Below are 23,002 nucleotides of genomic sequence, written 5' to 3' on the forward strand. Positions count from 1 at the left end.
CACCATTTAAGTTCGACTCTCAGTAATTTCTTCTTTGGATCGTTTCCTCCTCAGCATTCAGGAGCAAAAACTCGGAATGAACACGATAGTGTTTTATTGTTTTGGTCACCTTATTTACAAACACTGCTGGAAGCACACAGTCATGAAACTAGCAACAACGAACAGCAGTCTACACCTCATGGAAATACTTTGCCGTCCGCCAGTAGGCCTATCGATATACTCGGTAACAATAAATACGGATGATGACCATACAATGAAGTCGGGAGGACGGAGCGAGCGTACGGGCCCGGCGCGTCAGCCCGACGAGAGTCCGGTATTTCTGAGCTACTGTGCAGCGGGGGCAGATTTGGTTCGTGTTGTAATGGGGGTAAAACGTTGAGCATATTTCGACGCTTGCACCCACTCTCCCGGCGGTAAACTCCTCACGGACGCACTGTGGAGCCCGATCAACGCTGTGGGCTCGTCATGTTCCTACACAACCCACCAGGTCACTGCAGAGGCATACTGTCCGTGCTCACGACACACACGACCGCGGGGCCGGGTCGCGGTCGGCGCTCACAGTTCCACACACCTTACAGCGCTCTCAGACACACCACTGGACCGATCGGTCCGCCGGTGCGGACCAATCGGTCCTCGGGACACTCCGCGCGGCCTGCCGCACGGCGGCTCGGGGTCCGCGCAGAGTATTTGACCGCGGCACCGCGAGTCTCCCCGGGGCACGGCTCAGGTCAGGTCGCCGCAGAGCAGAGACCTGCGTCACGCGTCCACCGCTGACCTAGAGGATGACCTCAGGGCTGACCTGACGCCGGCTAGGTCACGCTCAGGTCACAGTGGCCGGGGTCAGGTCAGCGGCTGGTAACGGCTCTTCTCAGTTGCACACTCCGTTCGGACAGTTCACTGCAAAGGAAGACCAGCATCGTCAGTATACATATGCCTTAGCTTTTAAATCGCTCGTACAGATAATACATCACAATAACAGAATACAGGTTTTTATTATCGCTTGGGTAATGACAAAGGCTTGCTTGGGAAGTTAAATGGCAGTCCACACATTTCCTCCTATATGTTTTTATTAATGCTTTCAGACACCCCAAAGGAAATCCACATATGTTCCATCTATAATATGCTCGATATGGACACCTACATGCTGAGCGTATTCCAGCTCTCAATCTTTCCACCCAGTCTATCCCTGCCTGTCTCATCTCCCCCACCCTCAGCGTCACCTAGGCGCCACCCCAGCCGCTGTCAGAGCCACCTACCGCAGTGTCCGAGCCGGTAAGCGTGGCCATCTGGGCACTTCTGGCAGCACAGCATCGGCTCGGCCTTGGTCCGCTTGCCCTGGCGGCTGAGCACGGGAAGCACGAGCTCAATGTTGTCGTAGTCGATGAGGGTCATGAAGGCGTTGTCCTCGGTGACGGTGCTGAGCGCCTCGCCGACGATGTCGACGAAGCCCTCCTGGTCAGTGATGTTGTAGACGGGTGTGTCGATGGTGAGCACAACCTCGGTGAGAGGAGCGCCGTCCTTGTCCAACTGTGAGAGAGGAGAGGGTGGTTAGGTGGCCGATAAATGAAGTGAGAATCAGTAGCATGGGCACTTAGCAGTCTGTAAAACATTGCTGCGCTACTTCAAGGAACTAGAGACGACATCGAAGAGATATTCGATCGGCCAGTCCAGTGATCCCATAAGAAACCTTTTTGTTTCAGTTTTGCCAACTTCTCCCCGCCAAGAAAGGTAAGAAGGAATCCCACTAAAACACGCTGCTTATATTCCCCGCGCGTTCCCTTACCGAGTTGGTTTCCTCCAGGTTGGAGATGCCGCACTCCTCCGGGTACGGGCAGAAGATGTCGTTGTATTTGTAGACGAGTCCATCGAACTGGTGTTTCAGCGACTCGACCGAGTTGCGCTGGTAGGTGATCTTGTACTGCAGGTTGGCAGAGAACACAGGTACAATCTCTGTGGGAAGAGAAGCAAGCCGGTCAGTGGGTTCGCGGGATGGATCAAGCAATGGGTGATGTGAGCATATGGCGTAATATCTATAGCTAAAAGCTGTCAATTCTAGCAGCTTTTAACGTCCAGACACATAAGAAAATCTCTCTGCTATCCTCAACTAGCTGAAGAATGAACGCAATAATTAAACTCGCGCAATATGATTCATTATAACCGCAATTAAAGTTCATAAAACCAATTGAAAACGCGAAAACAAAAACATCCGGTAGCCCGAGGCTCTGGCTACCACAGGCAGCCTCACGCCACCACATGGCAGCAGCCCACTCACGGTAGCACTCTGGCGCGCTGCCGGCCGGGCTCCACTCGCCGCCGGCGCCGCACGAGTACTTCTTGGCGGGCGGGTCGTAAAAGCCGTAGCCCTCCTCGCACTTGGCCTGGCACATGGAGCCCTTGCTCCACAGAATGTCGTTGTTACAGTCGCCATTGGCGTTCACCTCAGAGACACCGCGGCACAGCGTGGTCGTGTGCAGAGGCGCCACGAAGTTGGGGCACGTCTCCACGTCTGTGGGAGAAGAGAACGGGGAGGGTGAGATGTGAACCATGTTTCATGGGGATGGTCGGCATAAATGCGCTCACAAGCCGATTAGAGACAAACGTCCCGTTCAAGGTTATGTGTAACATGATCCTACATCAGTAACACAAGCAAGTAGCAACAATAGGGACTGTAATCTGAACATCGGTGAGATAAAAATTGATGTTCCGGGCAATTCTGGTCATAACACAACTCAACATCGCGAACATCACAGTGACTTCGCTGTTTCGTTTTTAAACGATCTGCATTCTTCGCTCCCCTCCATCCCCTTTTTACACGACTGTATCGCTAGCCGACGAGGTAATATTGCTTGTCACTTGACCCCATTTATCCAAGATAGGAATCTTGTGTTGCGGTTGCCTGATGTGACAATGTTATCATTAACTTCGTGACGGAAAATGGATCGAATGGCTCTACACGGATCCAGCTAGCAGAATGGCGTGTGCCGTTAATAAACCCAATTACGAATTACAGACAGGTAACTGCAGAAACAGACAATAGAGATAATAATTTCCAGAGATATCCGACAACAGAATCACGTATCGTGCATTTCGGTTTCCTATTCGTGTCTTATCTACGAAGTGTGATTGTTGTTTTGATTTAAAGACAGATGTCTAATGAAATAATCGTGAAGTTCAATGCAATGAGCTTTCTAACACAGTTTTCCTGAGATAGCCCATAAATGCCAGAATATTTCACGACTGCACTACACAACTCGATCAACATTGGCGACTGGCCACGGCCGCGACTGCCCTTACTCTACACTGGCCTCCTAAGTTAGTGAAGCACTGCCGTGAAGGCACTGCCATCAACAGATTGAAGGACTTTTTGTGGTTGGCTAACACTACAGCTCACTCCGTCGCAGCGCTTCTCTCAACTCGCCCTTGCCCAGAGCTTAGTAAAACCGCCATCGCTACCACTGCTGACAGATAATACCGTCCACGGGACCTTGGCGATGACTTTGAACGTACTCCAGCCGCACAGCAATGAGACAGTGACGAGCAGCAAATATTGCGATCACGTTCATTCCTGATGGGAAGACTCAGGACAGACGACTAAAAAACGATACAAAAACTCCTAACATTGAAACCATCGAACGCTAATGCAGCAGTTTATCCAACCCACCCAATATCAAAGCTATCAAGCTACGTTGACTAGAGTTAAAATAAGCACTCACTGAATCATGTCACGGAATTTTCTCCCCATAATTACAACACAGGCAGGGTCACGTGTCATTACGTACCGACAGCCTGGTTGATGGTGGCAGCCGGTCCCAGGTTGGAATCCTCCAGCACAGCCGCCACTGAGAAGGTGTAGTCCACACCGGGACGGATGCAGTAGTCACACACGGCCGGGTTCAGGTCGTACGTGCACTGCTTCTCGTCACACTGAGAGTGGAGAAGACGGAGAGCGAGGTCAGAAACGGTTGAGAAACGGCGACAGAGGGAACGCGAGATAAAACGACCAGGGACCGCGAGATATATTCTAGTCATAAGAAGTGAATAGTGATATAAGCTACAGAGAACGGTAGATATGAGTGATCTGGATTCGTACGGTAACTAATGGGAAGGAACCGGCTGTTCTCGACTTTACACTTTCACATGAAGTGAATGAATGCTCCACTTTCTAACATGAAGCCTGCGTTTCAAACACTAAGGTAGAGCATTACCTATATCAACCTCAATGGCTAACTAAACAAAGCGCGCTAGTCGATAGCATTGAGTCGAAAACAAAGACGACTGTAAAAGGTTCAAAGGCCGTGCCGACATACGGCAGCTGCCCACTGCTGCTACAACGCCGTCCGTTCAAAACAAAGCTCTCAATTTCAGACGTGCTTGGGCGGAGGGCAGCACAAGCCAGGTCATTCATTAGGGAGAGAGAGTGAACGCATCTCCGAAACGGAAAAGCAGCTGCGCCTGGCTGAAGCGCATACCAATAGGACTCAGTGCTAACGAAATTGCTGAACGTAAAATCAGAATAGACGTAGCGTAACTAGGATAGAATGCGTATTTCATAATGAGCGAGCAAATCACCCCCGAAAGAATTGCAGACAAAGACCCTAGCCACAGTGGGTTGTTTCTGACCACCCGCAGGTGACGTCATCGCCATCGGTCATACCTTGATCTCTGTGTCGTAGCTGGTGGTGCCTCCGAGCACGACCATGATGTAGGAGTTGAGGTCGCCCTCGCAGGCCGGTCGGTCCCAGGTGATCCGCACCCAGGAGACGAGCTCCGAGACGCGCAGGTTCTGCGGCTTGCTGGCCTCCGGGGCAGACGCTGCGGGAAGAGGGAGAGGGAGTTAGCGAGGGATCGCTAGAAAACGGATCAAGAGAGATTGAAAATGGGAGACGTTGCAGGGAAGGAAAGAGAGGGGACAGGGAGAGAGAGATAGGGAGAAAGAAAGAGAGAGAGAGAGAGAGAGAGAGAGAGATAGAGAGAGAGAGAGAGAGAGAGAGAGAGAGAGAGAGAGAGAGAGAGAGAGAGAGAGAGAGATGGGGGCGATGGAGAGAGGGAGGGATAGGGTAGGTAGAGCTTAGCCGCTGGCTGAGGGGAAGAAAAAATAACATAAGTGGGAGGAAACAGAGCTACGAGCAGGGCTGCGGAGTCGATGGATTTTCGGCGACTCCGACTCCGACTCCGACTCCGGCTTTCAAAGACCATCTCCGACTCCGACTCCAACTCCGGGCGGAATTGTCGACTCCGACCGACTCCAACTCCCGACTCCGACTCCGCAGACCTAGCAGGGCTGCGGAGTCGACAGATTTTCGGTGACTCCGACTCCGACTCGGGTTTCTAAAATCGACTCCGACTCCGACTCCGACTCCGGTCACAACTGTCGACTCCGACCGACTCCGACTCCGATTCCGACTCCGACTCCGCAGCCCTGGCTACGAGTGCCGTGGGAAACGCAGGATTGAGTGTTAAATGCTGTTGACAGCGAAGGTGTTCCGGTAGATTGAAGAAACCAGCTCGCTGGCTCGATTATCCCTCACGCACAGATCAATTGGCCAGATCTGAACCTCAGATACCATCAGCGCCGGCTGTTAACCCCGAGCCAATCAAGTAGAGTGAGGGAGAGAGAAAGACCCATCGCGCACATCCGGTACAGAGTGCGGCACCGACAGCCGAAGAAAGTAACGCCGGGTAGTAACACGGCGGGGAGCTCCCTTTAACGAGAGATATGGGCCGGCCACGCCCCAGACATGAGCCGGGACCTCGGGCCGGACCATCGGCACCGCAAGGCACACACACAGCCTGGAATCCGGTCCGGTAATGGCCATAGTCGAGCTTATCGAGAGATCGTGAATCGGGAGCGATCTCTCATGGGCGATCGCCTAGTGCCCTAATTTGTCCCCATCTATCTCACCACTGAATGTGGCGGTGATTGGTCAATTTAGGGGCGATAAAAACAAGGTCAGAGTTTGCTGCCGGCGTTCTTACGTGACAGATGAAGCTGAAAGGTTGAATCGAACTGCTATGAGATATGTACGTGCAACACAGCAATCATGCCGAACCGAATCAGAACATCAAAGCGCAGAGTTTTGAAACAAGTCGTTAGCATTTGAAAAGCCCTGTCGTGCCGAGCCAAGGTCCGTATTCATTGCTCATTTTCTCCAGCTGCAAATCATCGAAAACAAGTTCGGCAAACAGCCTCCCAGAGAGGGAAATTTCCTCCTAAATATCTAAGCCCACTGCAGCGGGGCTCGTATAACATTTCATAATGCCACGCCATATTACTTCGGACGGCTATCCGATTGCATCACAGGTCCACTCCAGTTTCAGGGCGGGGCTATGAATCGCCGACAGAAGCACGCTGCATGGGTGGCGTAATACCGTTTAGAACCACGCACTCGGTCGCTGATTATCTGGACAATCGCGGCGGCGCACCAGGACGGCGAAATTAGCGCGGCACGGCGCTTTGATGCTCCGCTTAGGCCATCTCGTGCCGCACCTTCCCTCAAATTGAGCCTAGCGCTCGGCTTTGCTCCAGCTTCACCTCGCTCGCCAAGAGCCTCTCGTGATTCTAAAACGGCGGCTCCGTGCTTTGTCGTGAGCCTAACTCGCTGGCTCTCGTTCCCGGCTCTGCCGAGTGCTCTGTCCGCCGCTAAGCGCCGAGAAGAAAGGCTCGTGTGGGCCGTGTGAAGAGCGGTCGCGAGTCGAGCGGAAAGAAAGCCGTTTAATGGGCCGACGGTCGGTGCTTCAGAGGAAGACACTCACGACACGACGACGCTCGAGGTGACGGGTGGCCACCCCCGCCCCCGCCCAGCAGTCAGCGCCGCCGCCCACGGCTGTCGTATACCGCCCAGCGGGAAGAGGTGTGACTCAACTAAGGCGACCCTTAGCTCCCACTGCCAACCCGAACGGTGTTTTTACCTCAGAGCAGCGGGGGAGAGAGAGAGAGAGAGAGAGAGAGAGAGAGAGAGAGAGAGAGAGAGAGAGAGAGAGAGAGAGAGAGAGAGAGAGAGAGAGAGAGGGAGAGAGGGAGAGAGAGAGAGATTTGTGCAGAGCTCACTAAGGTTCCATGCTTGTCGATGGGCATCGTCCGTTGGACAAATGGGGTACAGTCGGATACTGTCCAGTGGACAGCTTGAGTGCCGTGTGACAATTTGTGATGGATATTTGAGGTGGCGTGAGACACTTCAGTCCGATATACCAATCACCGATGGTGAAAGTATCGGTCTATTGGTCAGCCAATAACCCTAAACTAGACCGGTAGAGTGCTGATCTGTGACGTCAAAATCAGGACAAATATACGAATCAAACGGAACCACGTAGCGATATATCTCTCCCCCCCCCTCTCTCTCTCTCTCTCTCTCTCTCTCTCTCTCTCTCTCTCTCCGCAGCCATTGTTTTCTTGATAATCTTGATTCATCATAGCATATCTCGTGTTAGGTACAGCAATTAGCTTAGTGATCAAGCATACCATCAAGGATTTCAGCAATCCTACAGATAAAACTATTCAATCCCTGTGTGAAAAGTGTAAGTATAATTTGCGATGAATTACGATTACTTGATAGCGTCCAGTCGTCCAGGATAACAGCAGAAGTCTTGTACGGTGCATACTTCATACCTGTTTTAACTCATATCTTGTGAGCTTTTATCTGCAGTGTATTATAACGTTGGTATCGTTAGCATTAGCGTCGCCACGGGGGGGCAAGCGGGGCAGCTTGCCCCCCCAACCTCGGACCGGGCACCCCCTGAGATCGATGCAGATCCGATGAGATTTTCGAGTCGGGAAAAAATGGGGGTACCTTTCGGAGAATGTCTGTGAGGTCAGACTCGGTTGGAGCGTGCAGTTCAAACAAGAGTCAGAGTCGCAGTCGCCAAAAATCTTCAAGACTCCGACTCCAGACTCAGAAATGCCAATGCTGTGATTCATTCCATGTTCCTAGTTGGTTCTTTATTACATTTTATAGCTGGTTTTCATAAGTTTTGGAGCCTACTGACACATAATTTTCGTTCAAAGCGTGACACGAAATCTTCGCGGCCTTTCATAACTCTCGCCAAATGTCTGTGACAGGCTCAACTACCGTTCAAGTGCCGCAGGGCTCATGAGCTTGCTTTTCACACAGGCTCCTAAGGAGCTCCACTGAGCCCTGAAGAAGCTTTCAGAGGGCCCAAACCGGCCTCTGAAAGTCCCACTGGTGTCCATGCTCTCTGAGGGCCCATAACAGGGATCTTTGAGGGATCGTTACAGGGATCTTTGAGGACCTTATACATTATGTAGACCTCTGAAGGGACACACGAATCTTTGAGGATGCCTTCGAAAATTTCTGAGAACCTTAATTGGCCTCGGATAGTTCAGTCGAACTTTTCAGCGACAGACTTTGGTAACCCCAAGCCGGCATCTGAGGGATCACAACTAACGTGCACCTCTGAGGGCCGCAAGACATGTTTCTTATGTCCCTACGTAGGGTCTTAAGGGATTCGACACAGACCCCGACGGTTCACACTGTTATCCGAGGGCTCCAGGCTTACCCTGGGCCCAGTCTCTTAGCGCCCGCCGACTACACTGGCTTCTGTGGGTCCCACCTTGGGCTCGGAAAGCCCCAAAGCACCACATACACGTAAATATTTGGGATGACCCACGCCAATCTCAGGTGGCCTAAGCAGGCTTCTGCGAGTCCACACTGATCATGAGTGGCCTGAAATGGCTTGGAAGTCCCAAGCCTATCTCTGAGGGATCCCTTGCCGCTATGCCGTGCGTAACGTTTGGTTCCGTTAAACATTTTTTGTTCACGTTTGCAGCGCTTCCCTTCACACGAAAAACGAGAAACGTTTTGTTCACACTCGAGTGAACAAAACACTTCCTCTCACTGGAGCAAAGATGAATTATTTCCGATTCACACTTCCGAGATTCACTCTCAGTCTCCGGCGAATGCCCAACTTCGCTACAATCGGCGGCTGGGATAAGCCCTATGCATTTCACGTAAAACCTCTGCATGCTTGCGTGAATGGAGGTTTTAGCAGGGTGATCGGATTAAATGGAGCGTTTGTCACCTTTTTCTGGGTAATGATCATGAGCGACGAGAGTCTGCACAAGGGCCCTCTGCAGTGCGTCGGCAACGCAGCCACTGTAATTCTACCGGTCGTTTTTGTCCAGAAATTTGAAAATTTCTAATTTCTCTGTAAAAAAAAGTTGCATGTCATAGCTAGAAGGAAAACTTTGTCACCATCGAATTCTTCGCACCATTGCGCGTCGAACAATATGTAAAACGAGTGAGTAACGACTGGGGAAAGGCAAGATTTAACACAAAAGTTGATTTTGCCCCCCCCAACCGAAAATCTCTGGCGACGCCTATGATCGTTAGCATATCTCAACACGGTATGATTGAATTATCTTTTGAAACATGATTATGCATAATCAAGTAGAATACCATTGCTCAACATTCCAGTACTAAATATCGTTTTATCAATGAAATGAAAAGCGACTTTCATTTGGGTTGTAAGTCTGTGACAAACGAGATCCAGGCACTGTTGTGCAATGAACAATCGAGGTAAATGTTTCGAAGGTAAGTTTCCTCACAGTGTATATTAAAAAACAACAGAATAGCGTCGATGAAAATAAGCAGATTAACTTATGCGAATTCAGCCTTTCATGCGATGCTTCCGACAGCACGTGCAGTTATGTGTCGTATCGTGTCTGACACTTGTAAGTTGAAATCAATCACGCCTTATGGACATGTTCTGACTACATAAACACATTTTCCCAGTAATCAACCGGTTTCGTTTGGTCCTCGCCCCACCCTTACGCCTTAAGTGGCGAAACTGGCGTGGGTAGCGGCGAGCGAGGGAGTATGAGTCAGTTTTCTCTCAAACGGTGGAATTTCTCCTGCTTGGTAAGGGTAGCTGGGCGCTTCATGGTGGTCAGCGAAGGGACTGGTCGAATCGACCCCAGCGGAAACACCTTGTGGGTGAAGAGGTATGGTATATTCCAGAATAGGCGGACATCACGCCACGCCCTGCCCGGAGTCCACCGTCCTGACCAGGGATCCCACTCGATCCGGGAGCGACCTGGTTTGTCCCGGAATGCTGCGGTTACTATCATGGACTGGGACGAGCGTCCGGTTTTTTACCGGAATGTCCTGAATTGTCTTATGGCTTTCGGTCCGTGACTGCGGTACAATGGGTCAACCGGTGACTTAGATGCGGACTCCGAGACCACTGGTGGTAAGGTGCAGGCCGCTTTATGCCCTGACCGTGCAGGATCGTTACTATGAATCCCGAACCGGTCTGGTTCATCATAAACATCGCCAGGATGACCACTTTGCCGGGAGGAGCCGTGTTCGGCGCTAGCGGACCGCCTCACCGGCGGCGTCTCCATCAGAGCTTGCGGTCCGTTCTTCGCGCGTCATAACTGCAGGCCACAGACCAATGGTCCGCTACGCCCGGCCAGGACCGGGCGGTCCAGATGCAATCTGACGCGGGCTAGGAGTGGCCCGACCGGCCGACCTGCCCCGGGCGCCGGCCGACAGCCCCGATTCTATTACTTTCTCCGGCTCTGGCCGGCACCTGGAGGCCGCCGTGGCGCAATGAACGTCGACGGTCGCACGCGGAAGGCCTTGAAACGACGGGGCGTGGGCGGTGGGACGTCCACACCCATCGCCCCCGATCGATCAGTGCTCAAAAGCTCAGCCCCCACGCCGCCCCACCCCGCCAGCCATCCACCGCTCGTCCGCCCGTCGCGTCGATCCGTCGATCCATGCTCCTCCGACGGACCGGCGCGCACCGCTGTGCAGAGCACCGTGTGACCTATGCCCGATTTCTCGGCCCGGTCGAAGTGTGTTCGAACGCTTCCGACACGGTATGCCGGCCGGCGGCAGCGGCGTGCTCACCCGTGCTCAGACCGGTCACGCGTCTCACGCCCTCTGACCCCAGCGAGACGACGACATGAGCCGCCGACGGGTCAGCGACCTGACAACGATCGCCCGAGGCCTCCGATGGCCCAGTGACCGGCGATCGGTCGAGCGAGTCTCTCTCTCAGTCACCCAGAGTCCATTAGCTGCTGCCGAGTCACCGCTGAGACGGGCCCGAGCAGAGCGTGCGACCTTTTTGATTGGCGGCGCGTGGCTTTTGTCACTGAAACACGATCTCTGCGCGCGATCTCTCACGGTGTGGCGGCCGGAGCGGTGTCGTCGGGGCGGAATCCGGCGCCGTTCCGCCGCTGCTTTCCATCGGCGGCCGCGTCCGGAAGCCGTCGGCACCGCCCGCCGCCGCCGGCTGAGATAGAAAAGCGCGCGGAACTGGTGAAAACGCGCCCAAATTACACCCCGCCCGAGGTGGTGGCCTCTATTCTCGGTAATGGTGGCGCGCGCTGACGGCGCTCGAGCTCGGCGGTCCGTGCCGAGCAGCGATGAACGCTATCGATGGGAAGAATCAGGGCACACCGCGGCGGCGATGTGAGGGTGGTGGTCAACTGGCGACGTGTTGAGAGAAGTTTATGTTGTAGGACGGCTTTCTAACAGGTGGACTGGCTGTGGTCGGATATTTTTGCGACATGCTCCGGGGATAAGATCAATCTGAGATCATTGATGACAGGCATTGACGTGGAATTTTTACTGATCAGGCTACAACAGGTTACTGCAATGCCCCATTTTACAATCCCGTTTTAGTATACGTGCTCGGCATTTTATTGGAAGGCACGTAAAAAACTGTGCCAACATTCTAGATTGTATCACGTGATCAACATTTTTCTCGTATGCTTAAAATTCATATGACAAAACATGTCTCTGAGGAACATATCATTTATTATACTGAAAAGGGTTTGACGGTGTTTTTACACTTTATTTAAATACTTTCATATTTTTTTTTTTAGATAAAAGGGCAAACCATTAGGCAACCAAAAACTTTGTGCTCCTAACTTTGTACTACTCCACTTAAATGAATTGTATTGGGCGTGCCTAATAGGTATGGTATCCAGGTTCCGGCTCTGAAACGTTACGCCACGCCCTTATCCCGTCATAAGTCAAGATGCTCTCACTTGATAGATCGCCGGATAAATGACAAGGTTAAACCTTTCAGTATAATCACGCATTGTGACTCTCACGACACAACGCAGGGGTTTCCATAAAATGACATCAGACTCAGTTCCTGGACGCCTGCCACAATGGGTCGCAACTAGCCATATATCACCAGTGATCTTGAACTTGTCACACTAGGCGTGTCTCCATTGTGAATGTGACACCTCTGATAGAACTTATTGATGCTGTCCTCGTTCCTGCTCTTGAATTCAAACATCAGGACAAAGAGTGTCTGAGAGAATCCCAAAAGGCGGCAATCTCAAACCATTCTAAAGGCGTCGTGCCGTGAACTGCAGCGTCTCAGATGACATCCTCCGGGAGACTGTGGTTTCATGAATTCCTCTACCACAAAAAAACGCGACATTCTTAGTGCGCCAGAGCGCGTTCTGCGCATTTGCAGCTCGGCCCGGTCCCGGATTCTGTAGGGGTCATCCCGGCACGGAGGTCAGGTGGACTCTCAGACCAGTTGGCCTCGGGTGGCTCTTTGGTGGATCGTTTCCGTCTTGGGACCGGCCGTGGCCGCCGTGGCAGCCCGTACCATGCAGTGGGCACAGCCGATCAACCGTGAAAGTCGTGCCACTCTGCTGGTGCCGGATGACAGAATATTGATGAGTAAAGGCTTACGTCATCCATTTTGAGCTACCCTAATCCCGGCCAGGAGCGTTTGGCATTCCGATGACAAAGTGTTTTGACCACTTACAGGATAAACAACATCGGAAACATTTTAGGCATTGCGGCTACTACTGAAATGAATGACGACATAACAAAGCCGTCAGTAGTTCATCCAAACAGTTTTCCTCATCATACGACTCGTATGAGCAATGAGCATTTTACAACTATCCGTTTATGGTACCTTAAAACCCAAACCACCACAACCAGTCGTTTCTAAACAGTATCCAACAGCTGTTCACGTTTTTCAGCACCAGTCCGAGAGGCCAACCAGAGCGACCCCCTCCCAATAATAGCTAGCCAGTCGGTGGCCCCACATGGACCATGTTTGCGGTGTGTGCTGATCCTCGTCCCACCACCTGTGATTGACTGTCAGTGGCTGGGGATAAGCACCACTCAGGTGTGGATGCGGTGTGGTGGTTTTGGAGACGGTGAGAGGTAAACAAATCACTGGAAGTGCTCATTAAGACAACTTGGTTAAATGTAGAGGCTAAATGCGTGTATATCATAAGTCACTCTAATCCTAAAAAGAGATATTCTCGGAAATGAGGAGGAGCATGTCGCTTGAAATGCAAGTTAGCAGAGCTCAGATGAAACGAAAGAGAAGCGTGCATCCGCTTCGAATACATGAGCTGAGTGATGCTAGGCGGAAACGGTGTAGATATGATTTTACCAATTTGCATAAAACCCACCCGTGTTTCATGTCTGCTTTATCGTAACAGAATTTAACATCTTACGGCGGTGGAATGTCATGCGATCACTCCTCACCGCCGAAAATACATCAAAAGACGGTCTCAAGACGGCTTAAGCGGAGCCATAACGGTGCACTGAAGTCCTTTCTCATGGTCGTGGCTTACAGCGGCTCCGCTCCCAGAGGCTAGTCTCGCTCGCGGCCCTGTGCTCTCTCTCTCTCTCTCGGATGTTGCACATTGGTGCATGTTCTGCAGACTACGTCTTCCCACTACCACTCATGGGGTCACATGAGGTCACCGTGGGTCACACGAGGTCACGGCGCCGGGATCTCACTCCTTACCGGTCGGACTCTCCACCCCGGCGGCCGGTTGACCCGACGACCCCCGACCCTTGCACAATACTCTGCAGTTTTCTCGCGCTTCGAGCCAGCTGTTCCTTCACTGTCCGCTCCTGTGCGCCCTGACCCTCCGAGTGTGCCTCTCCGCATGACGCCCAGCTGTTTACTCCATCACAGTCCACCCACCCAGGTTTGGGTGTTATGTGGAAACGCCCCTCATTCATCAGACGCACTTTCAAACGGGTTTCAGCGTCCAGACGTGGGGAGTGGCGATGGCTGAAACGTTAACCCCATTTGTAAAACGAGTTGCGCTGGATTTGTGCGCGCAAAATTACAATGATTGCGCGACGCAAGACACCCATTACAAGACCAGTTTCGCTGGAGGGTGGCGCTAATTACAAGTATTACGCCACAAAAGTTACACCATGGACCATCTGGCACGCGAGCTGCAGCTGGTCTCACAGGTGTCCCAGAGCCGGACAGATGCCGCCGTGACGCCGCAGGCGGCAACACTCGTGGGACCGTCACGTGACGACATGCCTGACGTCACGATGTCTGACCGGAGCGGCGTCACGCCCGTACCGCCCGCGTCGTGTGACGCTTCAGTGACGAGTCGACAGAATCCCGATAGCCTGTGTAGTGTGCACGTCTACTGAAGTCGTCACCACGCTCGCATTATGTGCCGATGAGTATCTGCGCACGGAACCTTGAAGAGTAAGCGGTACCCAACCCAGTACCCAGCGGTGACAAAGCAAGGGGCAAGGGCAAACTGAATGCACCGCCACTGTCGCTAGCTGGATCTCAAGGCGAGCGGGAGCGACTCGTGCCAGGCGCCGAGCATATCGATCCACGTACACATCTCTTCACGGCCCCGCCCGATATGCCTCACACCCCGTCACTTCCTGCTTCAGACCCGCCTCGCCGTTACAATGTCACATGGCGGCCCTCGAACCTCGGCAGTTCCTACAAAGCATTATTTAACTATATGTGACACAGAACGATGTCTGCCATCAAAACGTTAGACTGGACTCTTTTAGACTCATTAGACGGCTCTCTGTCAAAGCAATCCAACAGCTTGTTTGAAGGAGGATGATATCAGGAAGGATTGACGGGTGACTGCCCAAATACATACAGGACTGTCGTGTGTCCGGTCGGGTCGGGTCGGCCACCGTCGGCTCAGCGCCCTCCCGGATGGATGCCGCTTTCTAAGAGGCCGTGCCAGATACAGCTGTGGGCCGACGGGGCTCTGCAGCACGGGTCCTCAACTCCGCGACCAGCCCGACGGGTCCGACCGCAGCGAGCTGGTGTTAGTGTGTTGTTTGGCAGTGCAGTCTCCGGCCGCCGGGCGGCACGGGGAATGCGGTTAGCTTCCTATGCAGCCATGCAGTCTCCGCACTGGACGCGCCGGGAGCGTAAAACGCCCGCGATCGTCAGCTCAGCTCGGACCGTGGGCGTTGTCCCGTCCCAGTTTTGGAGCGGAGACTCCCGTCGGTGTTGTGAACGTATGGAAAGTGCGTGACAAATGCCCTCCGGCCATGTCTGGGGCGCTTTCTTCGCGTGTTTAGTCGAGCCGTCGGCGGAGTGACGAGCGAAAACGACTCGGCTTGAGGCGCTGGAAATCACGGTCTCATGGAGGTTTCTGTTACACGCAGCGAGACTGTACGCGGGAACGCGGCACTTTAAGTGAGGAAGAAGGCAGGCTTGGTTGCACTTGTCTGGGAATGTCTGGAGCATGGGAATTCTGAGGGTGGCATGGATGGACTGATACAGGCGCGAAAGTGGTTTTGATGATCAGTTTGAAGCCATCACAGCTAGAAATCTGTCCAGGAGCATCACATAACCCGCACATCAGAACGAGCAGTCATCATGCAACAACACTTATTTAGAGACGTTACAAATCTTTGGTATGAAAAACATGCTTTTGCTTGCCTAACCCTTCATTTGTTGATCAGCCATTTTGCAATGCAATATTTGTTACTTCCCAGTTGGATTACTACTCCGCCATTCTCAATAGGTACTCGGTACTCGTTACTGGGTACTGGGTTCTGGGTACTGGGTACTTGGTACTCACCATCTCCACAGACGGGGCCTCCGGAGCCGATGGAGTTGACCGCCTGGCCGGGCAGAACACGGCGACCCTGCAACGGTGCAGACCAACAGTACACGATAGAGGAGCGCCGGCGGCGGCTGCCACTGGCCAACACATGCTCAGTCAGTGTGTCCGGCTACTAGTCATGTGTAGATTGAACCTAAAATAGCTCTGATATAGGTGCGGTTGTGTGGCATATAGGTGAGCTCAGAGGTTGATGGTGACGTGTTCAGGATTGGTGCTTGCTTGTGTCATTCATGCATCAGTAATGCTTTCTGTTATGTAACATACGAATAACTTTGCATAACCGTTTTTTTTTTGCAACATTTTAACACATCACTGGGGTGTTTGGTGTGCCAACAATCGAATTCGGTAAGAACTCGTTTAGAATTCCAAACAACGCCTCAAACATTCATCTACTTCACAGATGACGAAAAGCGTAAGCCATATTTGTTCTACACCAGTCATCTTTGTCTCGCTGCAACACGATACGAGACAGACCGGCTTTCTGTAAGGCTCATTACCAAGGCGGCACGTTAAGATCAGAGCCGGTGCCAGCCAGCGGTCCGTGGGCCCGATATAAGTGGATTCCGGGCAGCACTCGCCGGCGGCACAGCGCGGTATCGCCCGAGCGGCCAGTACGGACCGGTATGCAGCTATGGAAATGTCCCACTGCAACCCGCACGGTGCAGAGAAACGGTCAGAGGTGCGCGCGCGCGCGCCACATACGGTCCCAGGTCGATGCTCCCTGGCCGAGGGACTTTCTGATGTCGCGAGGGAGTGCTCCTTTGGGTGGTGGATAGGTCCGGGATGAATCGGGGAAAGCTTATGTATTCAGCTGCTTAGCAAAGAGGGCGGTTAGATATTCCAGTCATGGTACGGGGTGATATATAAAGAAATGCAATCAAGGCCTAGCCCAGGAAGTGAAATAGCGTATTTATCGGTTAACGTTAATTTTCTCGATGCCGAATTCGGTCAATATTTGAATTATTAATGCATTTTTTTTTTAGAACATTTGCTGATATTGGTTTGTGGCAATATCCTGGAATACATTAAATATCCATTTAAAATTAGCAAAATAGTTTACTATTGCATTGCTCTTTACTTTTTTACGAAGAGCGAATGGTCGCCTCGGTTGGATGCAGATTACACATCTCTTCCATCTCACGGTGCATGAGACACCGTGGTGGTACGTCTCCTGACGGCCACCCTCAACAGTCGTCACCGATGACGATCAGCCTCATCACCTCGTCACCGAGGCGCGTCAGGCACCGACCAGTGTCACCAGCTCGCGTCACCAGCCGTATCTCCAATCAGATAACGTCTCGCGGCCGTCGCGTCGGCACCGCTCGACCATCCCACGTGCCAAGTGCGTGTACGCACGACCGGTCCACCGGACCGCTGCACGGGCCGCCGCCAGCGACGCGTCGCACTGACTTCCGACAGGCGTGACCTGGCCGTGCCGGCGACCGGGTCGGCGGCGCGCGGTAGAGGTCAGATGAACGGTGACCGGTCGACGACCCACGGCCGGCGCCCGATCGCACTCCGAGTCGAGTGCGACGGCTTATACCGACAGAGCTGCCCGAACGATGTTCTAAAGCTTTCCGGCTAATGTCCAATCTCCGTGCCGATACTATTAAAAACTTCATGATCAGCCGTCTTTCTTCGCCTCTCTTACATCGCTCTACGATCTTTCCACGGTTCTTTTGCCGCTCTCCAACCCTCAGCACCTTGACTGGCATTCTCTCAACACAAGACGCGTTTTACCGACATGAGACCCTGCGGCAGGATCTCAGCATTCCATCCACCGCCCTGCTCTCTCGGTGGAGGAGAAACTAGCTGTGCATGAGCCGGCCGAGCAGCGGCCAGGCTGCGAGCGATGAACGCTAGAAGTGGGCCGTCGCCGCGCCGCAGCGGCAGCCGTGAACAGGTTCCCTGGGTCGGCCCAGGTCACCGACCGTGGCCCACATCCATCGGCCGGCCGGTGGCTGCGCTGGGCGGGCCGGTCCGAGCGGCGGCGCCCGTGGAAAAATGAGTAAAACTGGCTGCAGCGTCCGAGAAATCGCTGGAGTCATGAGGACATAAATGGGATGGGACCGTTGCTTTTGATATTGAATTTATATGCATAAGCTTTTCTGGTCATAAAATGAATGGGAAAATGACATCTGTTCACCATCCAGCATTGAGTTGATTGTTAAAATGGACCAGTGTTAGCGTGGTTGTATTTCCAATGAACCATGAAAAATGTCACTGCTATATAACTGAAATGCAACGGTAGACGACATATTAAGGGTAGGTAAGAAATGGTTTTAGAATGTGCCGCTGCTCGTTATAAAACGTTTCTTGTGACCTGCGAGATTAATCCCACTCAATGGCTGAGCCGCACCCGCTGGTTTCGCATTGGAAGTAGGCCAGCCGGGTTCTTTAACGGATGAAGAATAGAACTGTGCAAATGTGATTTGGACAGGTGACGTAAAAGTTGAACTTGAGACAAAACCAAGGCAGCTACTTTTATCCGATATGATTGGGGTCACGCAATAGGTACTTTTAGAGAGTCAACGGACAAAAATAATTGAACTATTGCAAGAGTGGGCTTATGGTGTGCAACAACGGCATTGGAATGTTCTGATTTCAGATGGAAATTAATAGGAGAAAAAGTAATCAACTTGATGTGAGCTAGCGACCGTGACGTGGAATGGCACAGCCATATCATATATTTAGCCAGATGGTCAAACATCAACACAACAGTCTCAGATCTAGTGTTTAGCAATAGATGTGCAGAGAGCCGTGAATTCTGCAGCAAGAAACGCTCCAATAATTTCACCTCATCTACTCTCCAAATTTAGCCACAAACCATTGACCCCGCAATGACTAGGCAGCTCGTATTGGGCCTGAGGACGATCTCTCTTTACAGGGAGGACTAATTTAGACAACCGTCCTCTCACTATCAAGAACGATGACCTAGACAATTTCACCGTCAATGGAGGACAGGCGGGACTCGATAGATTATGATCCAAGGAGCCGTTTTATTTCAGCACACGATTCCGCTCACAATTCCAGAGTGGACACGTGCCTGATGAATGAATCGCAGCACTGACTGAAAATAACGAGTCTAACTAGTCCCAAAGACGACTGAGTAGGTCGTGACTATTGGCTATACCAGCCAGTCATTCTGCCCAGCACGTCCCACAAACGATTTGCATTGAACAGCGTCTGTTCGACGCCATCAATCATTTATATGCATGACAAGAATTTGGGTGGTATGTGGAGATACAGCGCACAGTTGCGCAACAGTTCACTTTACAGTGTCGCGTTTTAGTGTCGCGTTTGGCCGAAATCAGCGCGACAAACGGCATGGTCGACCGTCTATCTGTTGTTGCCAGAGCGCGAAGCGCCGCTAACCGAAACGACGCGAGGCAGGGTCACCGCGAGCTAGTTTTCAGCTCGGCTAGCTGTGAGACAATGACAGACTCATGTCTGGCGGGGGTGGCCGGGTAAAAAGTTGCAAGGGCTCGACTGGCCACAACTACAAGGCGTTTCGAATGGTCTTTGCAGCTATACAGCGTTTGTGTGATAGGCATGGTGACATTGGTGGCATACTGTTGTGATCACGAGGGAGACGCATATGTGCCGTTATTTGTTGTCTTAGGCAGAAAAACATAGAATTTGAAAACTGCATCAGTTCTTTTTAATAAAGAAAAAATGCAAAAATGCATGTGTTTTTGTAAAGAAAAACTTGAGCAATGAATTAATAAGTAACTACAAGATATTTACACCCTTCCAATGGAAAGCTTCTGGGAATGAGAAGCTTGAATTTAAGCCAGTTGAGAACTAACTTCCAGCTTGGCCCCGAGGTATCCCATGTCGTGTTTAACGGGGCACCTGAGGCGGCGCAGGACTGGTCAAGGCGCACCACGGAGCTTGGACAGCTTTTTGTCCTCCCGGTTCCTGGTTAGCGTGTTTGAATAGAACGGACATGCTATACGCGCGACGGCGATGTTTTTGCGAGGGCGTGGGGCAAGCTACAGCCTCAGACATGAGGAGTCACTTGTCAGACCTGTCAGCGGCGTTATACTGCGGATGTGTTGTGATGTGCTGTGTCAACTGTTCAAGTTTATGTTGAATACAGACAGCAGGGAAAATTATGTAATCAGGCGAGCAAGTACTTGGTTTACTTTTGATTTAAAAACGTAGAAAATAAGAGGAACAATTGATCCTAAGAAGGCAGTGGCCCGTGCTGAGTCAAATGGCAGTTGTTTCTCGAAATACAAGCCATCTGCTCAATGAGTATCACAGAGCTGAACCCAATGACGAAAGGCACCTATTGACTAGCTCGGTTTGGTGTCACATATGTTGCTCAAACGTGGTCCGGGATTGCGTATTGTCAGCGAGTGCTGTTTGAGGTTTGCATGCTACATTGGTGACATGCATAGGCTCACACAATATCAAACTGCTAAACGTATATAACAAGAATGCGAAAAGCAACGCAATTGACAGCGCTAAGCTCAAATACGCGGACATGCCAGGCGTCGATAAATGTCAGCTTGCTTCATTTAAACAAAAAGGGCGAAAAAATCTTATAATTTATCATATGCATAATGCGTTGAATTGCAAAAAAAGCAATTAGACACGATATGTGCAGTGTGCACTGTGCAGTTATCAAAGAAACAGAGGACAAACTCATGCAAATGTAATGACTGGCATTTTGACAAAACAAGGCGTCAAACAGCATGGTAAAAATACAATGCCGTGCTGATAAATATTTGCATTTCTTACAGCGCAATGATTTCGGTCCCCTTCTTACAACTATAAATACAATGTGCTTGCAAAAAAAGATACCAAAATGCAATTATATGCGTACGTGCATGTGCGTGCGTGCGTGCGATAAAGCGCGTCATGCCGGCTGGCATGCAGTCGGCGGCGCGGGCAGCCTTACCTGTTGGGGGGAGGCCGTGGCCAGCGTCAGGGCAGCGAGCAGCACCAGGGACCTCATGTTGACCGGTTCACGTGAGCGGGCCGACTGCAGGCCGCCGCTGGAGCGGCCGGCCGCTCGACACTATCGCTGACCCAGAACCCGCCGCGGACCCCCTGGTGACGTCACACGGCCGCCACCGCGCCCACGGTGACGTCATCAGGCCGGGATGGAGGGGAGACGGGCAGGCGGATCAACTCGCTGGAATGAATAGTCTCACCAGGCACCGACAGCTCCAGATGGGTTTGAGATATATGCGTAATTACATACATTTCCAGTGGATAAGCCCACTACCATCAGTCTATGATGGTTTGGAGATTTGGTTCGATGTAAGAATTGACACCAATTGTCAACAGGCTAAGATGTTAATCAGTAAGTCACTTCAGTTTATCGATTCACGCTAAAGGTCGTACCCACTTATTTATTTATAAGGATCGCTTACTTAGCATGATCACATAACAAAAAAAGTGCTGATGTGGCTTTATACATGGCTTGTAGTAATGCCACGGAATGTATAGTCTACGACATGTCGTAGACTACGACGTGTCGTAGACTATACATTCCGTGGTAATGCTGTCCGTTTGAAGATGACTGATCCCGTTACATAACAACTATGTGTGAAAATCTCCGCAGGGCGCTCCGGTCAGCACGCGCAGAGTTTGGTGAAGGCTCTGGTAGCAATAAGAAATTATTATCATCGTGTATGAACCCCACGTGCATAAAGTTGCATTATATTCACATTCAGATTCGCGTGCACATTCGCGGACCCCTCGGATTTGGCTCAAAATTGCACAGCTTATAGATTTTGAGCTCCTGATTGCGAAAATCATGTTTTTATTTCACGCCGTCAAGTGGTTCTCAAAATATTCACATTTGTATTACTGCTAACATATTCTGGACCGTAACCCTTATTGGAAAAATCGGACCCCTCCAAATTTTTCAAAAACTTCTCAGTTGATGTAAACATAAGCGCTGATCCCAAAAAACTAATTTGTACTTAACGCCGTCCCATAGTTTTCTCAGGATGAGCATCTAAAGTTCAAGGTCGTTCAAGGTCATGCACCTTTTCTCACCTTTTGGCGCTATTTGACACGTGACAGCTTTATATTTATGATGGACATTCGCACTACCTCCTACAAAAACAATATACTGAAATCCAAGGGGCGTTGCTGTACCAAAATGTAAAAAAGCGTCAAAACCTCTTTCATACAGCTAACAGTTAAATACAAGGGATATTCGAATTTGCCACACATAAAGCAAATTTGTCGGACATGGTCGGACCCCTCCGATATCGTTCAAAATCTCAGGAATGATGCTCCTTGACCTCCTGAACATGAAAATGGTACTCCCTTTGAACGCCGTCAAGAACTTTTCCAGATATACGCATCCATGCACATTCAAATTGCATAGGTGTGGCATATGCACGTTCGGCGGACCCCTCCGATTTCGTTCAAAATCTCAGGAATGATGCTCCTTGACCTCCTGAACATGAAAATGGCACTCCCTTTGAACGCCGTCAAGAACTTTTCCAGATATACGCATCCATGCACATTCAAATTGCATAGGTGTTGCATATGCACGTTCGGCGGACCCCTCCGATTTCGTTCAAAATCTCAGGAATGATGCTCCTTGACCTCCTGAACATGAAAATAGTACTCCCTTTGAACGCCGTCAAGAACTTTTCCAGATATACGCATCCATGCACATTCAAATTGCATAGGTGATGCATATGCACGTTCGGCGGACCCCTCCGATTTCGTTCAAAATCTCAGGAATGATGCTCCTTGATCTCCTGAACATGAAAATGGCACTCCCTTTGAACGCCGTCAAGAACTTTTCCAGATATACGCATCCATGCACATTCAAATTGCATAGGTGTTGCATATGCACGTTCGGCGGACCCCTCCGATTTCGTTCAAAATCTCAGGAATGATGCTACTTGACCTCCTGAACATGAAAATAGTACTCCCTTTGAACGCCGTCAAGAACTTTTCCAGATATACGCATCCATGCACATTCAAATTGCATAGGTGTTGCATATGCACGTTCGGCGGACCCCTCCGATTTCGTTCAAAATCTCAGGAATGATGCTACTTGACCTCCTGAACATGAAAATAGTACTCCCTTTGAACGCCGTCAAGAACTTTTCCAGATATACGCATCCATGCACATTCAAATTGCATAGG

General features: G+C 51.2%; 1 protein-coding gene across 2 annotated transcripts; it reads right to left on the bottom strand.

The window, feature by feature from the left end:
- Window positions 1-77: 77 nt before the first annotated feature.
- LOC122388736 lies at window positions 78-21,286 on the bottom strand. Of its 2 annotated transcripts, none has more exons than XM_043380117.1 (8): window positions 20,781-21,286; window positions 15,827-15,869; window positions 4,655-4,812; window positions 3,780-3,924; window positions 2,273-2,506; window positions 1,784-1,950; window positions 1,257-1,527; window positions 78-897 (listed from the first exon to the last, which is right to left on the bottom strand). In XM_043380117.1, exons 1-8 carry the CDS (start codon window positions 20,835-20,837, stop codon window positions 869-871), a joined length of 1,104 nt encoding a protein of 367 aa, XP_043236052.1. In that variant the 5' UTR covers window positions 20,838-21,286; the 3' UTR covers window positions 78-868. The 2 variants fall into 2 exon arrangements, with proteins under 2 accessions (XP_043236052.1, XP_043236051.1); XM_043380116.1 differs by having other exon boundaries at window positions 15,827-15,893; window positions 20,781-21,232.
- Between the last annotated feature and the right edge of the window lie 1,716 nt (window positions 21,287-23,002).

Source organism: Amphibalanus amphitrite, unplaced genomic scaffold, assembly GCF_019059575.1.
Source record: "Amphibalanus amphitrite isolate SeventyFive unplaced genomic scaffold, NRLGWU_Aamphi_draft 000333F_arrow, whole genome shotgun sequence".
Lineage (NCBI taxonomy): Eukaryota > Metazoa > Arthropoda > Thecostraca > Balanomorpha > Balanidae > Amphibalanus > Amphibalanus amphitrite.

Bases quoted from the DNA above. Each gene is read 5' to 3' on its own strand.
- LOC122388736 (XM_043380116.1), bottom strand. From the start codon at position 20,837: ATGAGGTCCCTGGTGCTGCTCGCTGCCCTGACGCTGGCCACGGCCTCC. The intron at 1,951-2,272 runs GTGAGTGGGCTG...CTCTTCCCACAG, and splicing joins CAGCGCGCCAGAGTGCTACC to AGATTGTACCTGTGTTCTCT. The intron at 1,528-1,783 runs GTAAGGGAACGC...CCTCTCTCACAG, and splicing joins ACCTGGAGGAAACCAACTCG to TTGGACAAGGACGGCGCTCC.